At 54.1% G+C, this 8,808-nt stretch overlaps 1 protein-coding gene across 1 annotated transcript in view; it reads right to left on the reverse strand.

The window, feature by feature from the left end:
• Window positions 1-8,157, reverse strand: part of FEZ1 (fasciculation and elongation protein zeta 1) — a 13,916-nt gene extending 5,759 nt beyond the window's left edge. Inside the window, exons 1-4 of the mRNA XM_026069037.1 lie at window positions 7,257-8,157; window positions 3,972-4,068; window positions 2,665-2,772; window positions 1,300-1,535 (exon numbers count right to left, since the gene is read on the reverse strand). Of these exons, the coding sequence (XP_025924822.1) occupies window positions 1,300-1,535; window positions 2,665-2,772; window positions 3,972-4,068; window positions 7,257-7,540 (725 nt within the window). The 5' untranslated portion in view covers window positions 7,541-8,157. The remainder of the gene's footprint in view (window positions 1-1,299; window positions 1,536-2,664; window positions 2,773-3,971; window positions 4,069-7,256) is intronic.
• Between the last annotated feature and the right edge of the window lie 651 nt (window positions 8,158-8,808).

An 8,808-nucleotide genomic window follows, 5' to 3' on the forward strand; every position in this document is an offset into this window, starting at 1 on the left:
CCAGGCCTGCCGCACCGGCAGCGAAAGGCCCGGGGCGTTGCGCGAAATGCAGGGTGCAATTGGAAAAATGCATGGTGCAATTAGCAAAAGGCGGGGTGCGGCCGGAGAAACGCAGGGTGCAACGGGAGAAATGCATGATGCAATTAGCAAAAGGCGGGGTGCGGCCGGAGAAACGCAGGGTGCAACGGGAGAAATGCACAGCGCGATGAGCAAAAGGCGGGGTGCGACGGGAGGAGCGCGGGGTGTAATCGGGGAAAGGCACGCGGCACGGCGCTTTTAGCAGCGTGCAGGGTGCGTGTCGGGAAAGGCGCAGTGCGATCGGTGAAAYGCACGGAGCGCTTAGCGGCTTGCACAGCACATTCGGGGAAACGCATGAGACATCTAGCAAAAGGCATGGTGCAACTGGGGGAATGCACGGTGCATGGAGCGTTTGGCGAAATGCACGGCGCTTTTAGCAAAATGCATGGTGCAACCGGGGAAACGCAAGGTGCATGGAGCATTTAGTGACATGCGCAGTGCATTTAGCAAAATTCACAGTGCAATCGGAGAAGGGCATGCRTGCAGCATTTAGTGAAATGCACAGTGCAATAGGGGAAATGCACGGTGTAGAGCATTTAGTGAGGTGCACGGTGCATTTAGCAAAACGCATGGTGCAATCGGGGAAAGGGTGGTGCACGGAGCCTTCACTGAAATGCACCACGCATTTAGCAAAACGCACATGATGTTTAGCAAAATGCAYGGTGCAAGGCGTGGCACACAAGTGCATTTAACACACACACTGCATTTGGGGAATGGCATGAGGTTTAGCAAAACGCACGGCGCAGGCAGCGCACGGTGCCTTCAGCGAAAGGCACGACGCTTTTCGCAGGTTGCRAGGGGCTTTTGGGGCAAGGCACGGCGCGAGCAGGGAAACGACACCCGCCGCGAAACGCCGGGTGCAATTAGTGAAATCCACAGCACGCGCAGGGTGCATTCGCTGAAACACTAAAAGCAACATTTCCCCCCCCATCCCAGGCTCTTTTTTGGGGGCAGAGATCCTCCTCCTGGCCCCGTATCGGGCAAGCAAGCCCCGAAGCCCGGAGACCCCTCTAGCTGGAAAAGCTCGTCCCAATTACCAGGATATACAAGAGTTTCTCCTGATTTTGGCTATGGGACAGGCCTGTAAGGGAGGAAGCCACTTTGGGTGGAAAAAAAAGCCATTTTGGCTGCACGGATGCAGCCCTTGGCTTTATTTCCACTCCGCGGGACTGAGATCCGGTTATTTAATATGGGGAATGAGGGTGTTTTGCAAGTCAGCGCTTTCGGTTGTCCAATCTGGTGGGAATCGTCCCCAAAACGGGCCCRGCCGTACCTTCGTGGGAGCAGTTGTTGTTGAAGGCAGGGGAGAAGGTGCGCAGCTCCCGCAGCAGGATGGGCTCCGTGCCGCTGCCGTCGCCCGTCAGCTCGGCCTCAGCCTCCTCCTCCTCGTCTTCGGCCTCGGGGTCGGCCTCAGGGTCGGGCGAGCTCTGCATCAGCTCCTCCAGCTCCTCGATGACCTGCGGGGCAGAGAAGGAAGCAGCGTCCTGCCTTGCACCCGCATCTGCATCCTGCACCTGAATTTGCACCCTGCATCTGCACACACATCTGCGTTCTGCACATGCATTCGAACCGACACCTGCATCCTGCACCCGTATTTGCATCCTGCACCTGCACCCCCATTTGCACCTGCACCAGAATTTGTACCATGCATCTGCACCCACATCTGCATCCTGCACCCGTATTTGCATCATCTGCACCCATCTGTACCTGAATTTGTATCTGCGTCTGCATCTGCACCCTGCAACCGCATTTGTATCTTGTATCTGTACCCTGTGCCCACATCTGCATCCTGCAACTGCTTTTGCACCTGCATTTGCATCCTGCACTCGCATTTGCCTCCTGCACCCATGTCTACACCTGCATACAAATCTGCAACCTGCAGGTGCATCCTGAATCCACACTGCATTTGCACCTGCATCCACATCTGCATCCTGCGCCATCTACTCCAGCCCCCGCATCAACTTCCTGCAACCACATCTGCAGCTACATCTGCACGAGCACCTGCATGATGCTTCCACATCTGCATCGTGCACCTCCCCAGAACCTGCATTTTTGTCTGCATTCCCACCTGCAGCCACATCTGTACCTTCATCCTACACACACATCTGCATTGTGTCCTGCACGCATAACCGCACCCGCACACTGCATCCATATCTGCATCCACCAGTGCATCCTGCATCAGCACCTGCATTTATTTCTGCATTTGCATACACACCTGCAGCCTGCATCTGCATTCACAGCTGCATCTCCATCTCCATCCGTGTGCGTAGCTGCAACCTGCAGCCACACATGCATCTACCTCCTGCATGTGCAACCGTAACTGCACGCTGCATCCACACCTGCATCCTCCAACCTCATCTGCACCCGCATCTACGTTTACTCCTGCACCTGCAACCTACATCCACACCTGCATCCCATATCCACRTCCCGAATTCCCACCTTCAACTGCATCAACACCTGCACCCGTGTCCTGCRGCCCCTGTGCCCCCAAACTCAGGATTTGGCCTTTTTTTGTGCTTTGGGAGGACACCGTGGGTCCATGCTGTGTTGGGGAGCCCCAGCCCGGCACTGGGGGGATGCGGGTACCTGCTCAGCTGTCAGCAGTGGCTCCTCGTTGATGCCGGAGTCGTGCTCGCTCCGCTCAGTGAGCTCTTCCTCCTCGTCATCCTCCTCCTCCTCCTCCTTCCCGCAGAGCTGTGGGGACACATGGGCTGTGGGGACATTGGTGGCACGGCCCCCCGGAGCAGCCACGGGGAGAGGTGGTAGCAGCAAGAGCTGATTGGGATGTTGGATGTGAACGTCGGATGGGGGGGTTGTTGGACAGGGATGTGGGACGGAACATGGGATGGGAAGAGGCTGGATGGGAACATGCGATGGGGAGAGGTTAGATRAGGACATTGGATGGGGATGTTGGATGGGGACGTGGGACAGGGAGACGCTGGAGAGGGCAAGGTTGGATGGGGAGAGGTTGGATGGGAATGTAGGATGGGGAGATGCTGGATGGGAAGAAGCTGGACAGGGACACGGGTTGGGGACTTTGGATGAGGAAAGGTCAGGAAGATGTTGGACAGGGAGAGGTTGCATGGGGAGAYGTGGGATGGGGAGAAGTTGGACAGGGACATGTTGGATGAGGATGTTGGACAGGGCGAGGTTGGACAGGGCGAAGTTGGACAGGGACGTGGGAGACAGGGATGTTGGATGGCGATGTGGGACTGGGACATTGGATGGGGAGAGGTTGGACAGGGATGTTGGATGGGGAGATGTTGGACAGGGACACGGGATGGYGACACGGGACGGGGACATGGAGAGGTTGGACAGAGGGAGGTCAGATGGGAACATGGGATGAGGAGATGCTGGAGGGGACACTGGACAGGGAGAGGTTGGAYGGGGACATGGTATGGGGACACTGGACGGGGAGAAGTTGGACAGGGCCGTTGGACGGGGACCACCCTTTTTTCCCCGCCTGTGACGACCGAGTTCCCCTTTTCCGCAGAAGATGCCCCCGGGAACGTACCTTTTCTGCCCCGATTCGYGATGGACTCGTGAACGTCCCAACGGGCTCAATTCGGTGCCTTTTGGGGCGGTTTCGCTGCCCTCCCGCAACCCCGACCGCAGCTATTCGTGACGTGGGCTCGCTACAGCGGGGAAAACACCTTTTTCTCCCCCAAAATGCACCACCCCGGCCCAGCAGAGCCCCAATCTTTCCCGTTTTGGTGTGGTTTCCCCCCAAAAGGGGGATGCCACCAGCCAAAAATGACAGAAAATGATGGTTTTGGGTAATCTGAAGAGCCCCCTCCCCGACAGTCACAGGGTTTGGGAGTGGATTGACAGCTGTCAGTCATCGTGGGGCGGGATGCCAGGGGACAGGGGGTTTTGGGGGGTCCTGGGCATACCTGAGGGTCRGCGTCATCGGGGGCCTCGGTGTCGGGGAGCAGCCAGCGCCGGGGGGAGCCGTGGGGGGCAAAGCTTTCGGTGAGGGCGTCCCAGACCCTGCGGGGAGGCAGGCGGTGAGTGGCACCCCAAAACACCCCGAACAACCCCAAAACGCAGCCTCGAAACACCCCCAAATGCCCCAAAACACTGTTTGGAAGCATTGCACTGAAATACTCCAAAATGCTCCCAAAACGCTACCCCAGAACACCCCCAAATGCCCCAAAATGCAATCCTGAAACATCACTCCAAAACACCCTGGAATGCCCCAAAACTCTGTCCCGGAACATGCCAAAATGCCACCCTGTGACATCACCCTGAAATGCCCCAAAACATCCCAAAATGCCACCTGGAAACATTGCACCAAAACACCTCCAGTGCTTCCAAAACTGCCCTGGAACACCCTGAAATGCCCCAAAATGTCACTCTGAAATATCACACTGAAACACCCCAAAATACTGCCCTGGAACACCCCGAAATGTCCCAAAATACCATCTGGAAATGCCACCCCAAACCACCCCAAAATGCCCCAAATTGTCACCCCGAAATGCCCCAAATTGTCACCCTGAAATAACCTGAAACGTCTTGAAATGCCCCCAAATGCCATCCCCAAAACATTGCTGCAACACCCCAAAATGCCCCAAAACACCTGGAAATGCCCCCAAATGCCACCCTGGAACAGCCTGAAATGCCCCAAAATGCCATCCTGAAGCACCCTGAAATGGCCTGAAACACCCCAAAATGCTGATGCGATGCCCCGAAACGCCCCTGAATTGCCCCAAAATGCTACCCTGAAACACCCCAAACCCACTGAACACAGTCTCAAAACACCCCAAAACTGCCCCAAAACACAGTCCTGGGACACTGAAAAGTGCTGCTCCCAGACGCCCCCAAAACTGCCTTGATAGACCCCAAAATATGCCCTGCTGCCCTGAAACACCCCCAAAATACCCCCAAATGGCCCCAAAAAACTCAGAAACGCCCCCAAAACACCCCGAAAAACCTCCAAACACCCTGAAATGCTGCCCTAAACCACAGCCCCAAAACACTTGCAAACACCCCCAAAACTGCCCTGAAACACCCAGAAACTGCCCCAAAACACAAGCTACAGCCCCGATGCCCCAAAATGGAAAAAAAAAAAAAAAACAAATTGACCCAAAATACCCTGAAACACCCCAAACTGTGCCCCTCTGCGCTATTTCGCCCCTGTACCTCTGGGGCCAGGCTGGTTTTGCCCAGTTTCGCCCCAAAAACAGGGTGTGGGGGAGAGGAATGAAAGGGGGGAAGGAAAAAAAGGAGGGAAAAAAAAAAGCAAAAAGGGGAAAGGAGAGAGAAAAAAAGAGGAGAAAAAAGGAAAAGAGGAAAAGCAGAGAAAGGAGGAAAAGGGGGAAAGAAGGGAAAAGAGGAAGAAGGGAAAAGACGGGAAAAGGRAAAAGGAGGAAAAAGGGGAAAAGGGAAAAGGAGGAAAAAGGGGAGRAAAGAGGGAAAAAGGGGTAAAATGTCAAAAAGAAGATTGAAATCTCCCCCCCMCACACACACATACACAGTTTAAGGCAAAACCACCAATTTCCCCCTTTTTCCCAGTGCCCAAACTGACGGTTTTCTCATGGCCCAGATCCCCCCAGATCCTCCCCCCACAAAACAGCTCCCCCAGCCTCAAATCACCCACAAAAACACTCATTTTGGGTTATTTTTTCCCTCCCAGCCCAGTTTTAATTTCCCTTAATTCTCCCTTTTCATGTATTAATACACAAAAACGCACATGTTAAAAAAACCCATATTCCTATATTTAAAGAAAATGCAGTGAACAAGGAACGAGAGGGAAAAAACCCAAGCAATTAGCCCCAAATTTGGCTTTTTTTCTGGTCTTAAAGGGCCAGTGTCCGGCAAGGCCAGCCGCTGCTGGCAATTTTTGAGTTAATTGCGGCCACAATTGGTTAATAATTAGGAAAAAAAGGTGCTTTTCAGCCCCAGCCCATCCCCCACCCTGCGCACAGAGGGCTTATTCATAAGTGGGGAAAAAAGCCCTGTTTTGCCCAAACCGACCCAAAACAACACGCTAAGCAGCACAAAGCGGCGACRGCGGCGCTCCAGGCACCGGGCCAAAACCCCGATTCTTTTTTTCCTGCAAAACCCCACCGATTCGGCCGCTTACAAAAAGCGATCGGGCTGAAGCGCATTCGGGTGCAAAAAGCCAGGATTTGGGGGCTTTGGGGTGAAAATCGACCGTTTCGCTGGGTGAGAAAGGAGCGTTTGGGGCTGCAAGCCGGAAGCCGGCGTCAATCGGTCAAAACCCCCGTGGGGGGCAGGCACGAATGGAGCAGCCCCGCCAAAATTTGCACAAAATGACCCTTTTCAGCCAAAAAAAAATATATATATGTATATCCATTGGAGCAAAACCATGCATTTTTGCACAAATGCCGCTGGGCAGGATTTGGCGCATCTTGTGGCCAAGACTACTCATGGTCTACTCCAACGGGACTCCTAGCTCACTCCACCGCCACTCACGGTCTACTCCAACGGGACTCCTAGCTCACTCCACCGCCACTCATGGTCTACTCCAACGGGACTCCGTATCTCACTCCACCGCCACTCATGGTCTACTCCAACGGGACTCCTAGCTCACTCCAACGGGACTCCTAGCTCACTCCACTGCCACTCATGGTCTACTCCAACGGGACTCCTAGCTCATTCCACCACCGCTCATGGTCTCCTCCAACGGGACTCCCTATCTCACTCCACCACCGCTCACGGTCTACTCCAACGGGACTCCTAGCTCACTCCACCACCACTCATGGTCTACTCCAATGGGACTCCTAGCTCACTCCACTGCCACTCATGGTCTACTCCAACGGGACTCCTAGCTCACNGGGACTCCTAGCTCACTCCACTGCCACTCATGGTCTACTCCAACGGGACTCCTAGCTCACACCGCTAGTACTCAGTTTACTCTGCTGGTACTCCTAGTTCATGCCACCGCCACTCATAGTTTACTCCACCGCTACTCATAGTCTACTTCACTGCTACTCGCAGCTTACTACACCGCCATAGTTCTACTACACTGTAACTTGAAATTTCCTTCACTGTCACTCATAGTTCACTCCACCAATACTCAGTTTGCTCCAACACTACTCATAGTTCACCACTACTCATGGTTCACTCCACCACTGCTCCTAGCTTACTCYACCACCAAGCCATGGTGCTGGGCCCTGCTGGGTGCATTGCCGGCGCTCAGGGACCTTACTCACTCCTCGTCCTGGAGGCGTTCCTCCTCCTCCTGGGCCTGCAGGCGGCCCCGCACGGGCGCCAGCGCCTCGGTGGCGGCGTCGTAGTTGCGGAAGCAGACGGTGAGCTTCTCGTCGAACTCCTGCACCAGGTCCTCCATCGACTTGAAGCTCATCATCTCGGCCGAGAAGCTCTCAAGCTCGGCCAGCGCCGGGTCCGTGATGCCCCGCGGGGGCCCCCCACCACCGCCGCCCCCGCCAGGGCTCTCCTCGAACTCCTCCTCCAGGCTCACCAGGGGCGCCTCCATCCTCGCCGCTGCCCGCGTCGCCACCTTAGCTGCCGGGAGAGGGGTCCCATGAGGCTCATGGGGCTCCCCAGCCCCCAGGAACCAGTAGTGACCTGGTAGCAACCCAGCAGCAACCTAGTAGTGACCTGGTGGTGACTTGGCAGTAACCTAGCAGTGACGTGGTAGCAACCTAGTAGTGATCTAGTAAGTAACCTGGTAGCGACCTAGTAGTGATCTAGTAAGTAACCTGGTAGCCACCTAGTAGTGATCTAGTAAGTAACCTGGAAGTGAACTGGTAGTAACCTAGTAGTGACCTGGTAGTAACCCAGCAGCAACCAAGTAGTGACCTGGCAGTGACTTGGCAGTAACCTAGCAGTGACCTGGTAGCAACCTGGTAGTGACCTAGTAGTGACCTGGTAGCAGCCTAGTAGTGATCTAGTAAGTAACCTGGTAGCGACCTAGTAGTGACCTGGTAGTGACTTGGTAGCGACCTGGCAGTAACCTAATAGTGACCTAGTAGGAACCTAGTACTGACCTGGGAGTAAACTAGTAGTAGYCCAGTAGTAAGCCAGTAGTAACCTAACTGTATCCCACCACTGCCCTTAAGAGCATCCTAGAAGTGTTGTGAACACACCCCGACAGCAGCTCCTGCTGCCCTGTTACTATACTAGTAATATCTTAGTAGCAACCTGATAGTACCAGCAATACCCTGCTTGCACYCTAAAAGTACCAGAGTGTTGCCCTGAGGGGGTCCCAAAAACATCTAAACACCATTGTTTCTAGTATAGTGCCAGCACCTTAGTATCTTAGTAGTATGCCAGTAGTTTCCTAGTAGTGGAGTACCAGCAATGAGCTGCTAGTATCCTCACAGGATCTCAGCACTCCTCTAAGAGCATTGCAAAAAATCTAACACCATTTTTTCTAGTGTCTTGGTAGTATCTCTGTAGTATCTTCATAGCATGACAGAAGTATCTCACCAGTATCAGCAACATCCTAGTAGTATGCTAAGAGAATCATAGTGCTATAGCAGTAGTATCTGCAAAGCATAGCTCTTTCCAGCACACTGGTAGTATCTTGAGGGTATCCTGAGGGTACCTGGATAGTATCTTTGGGGTATCCTGATAGTATTATAGGAGTAGCCTGAGAGYATTTTAAGGGCATATGGAGAGTATCTAAGGAGTATCCCGACAGTATCTTAGGGGAATCCCGATAGTATCTTGGGAGTAACCTGAGAGTATCTTAGGGGCACCCTGGGAGTATCTTATGAGTATCCCGGGAGTATCTTAGGG

Source organism: Apteryx rowi, unplaced genomic scaffold, assembly GCF_003343035.1.
Source record: "Apteryx rowi isolate R43461 unplaced genomic scaffold, aptRow1 scaffold_1053, whole genome shotgun sequence".
NCBI classification, from domain to species: domain Eukaryota; kingdom Metazoa; phylum Chordata; class Aves; order Apterygiformes; family Apterygidae; genus Apteryx; species Apteryx rowi.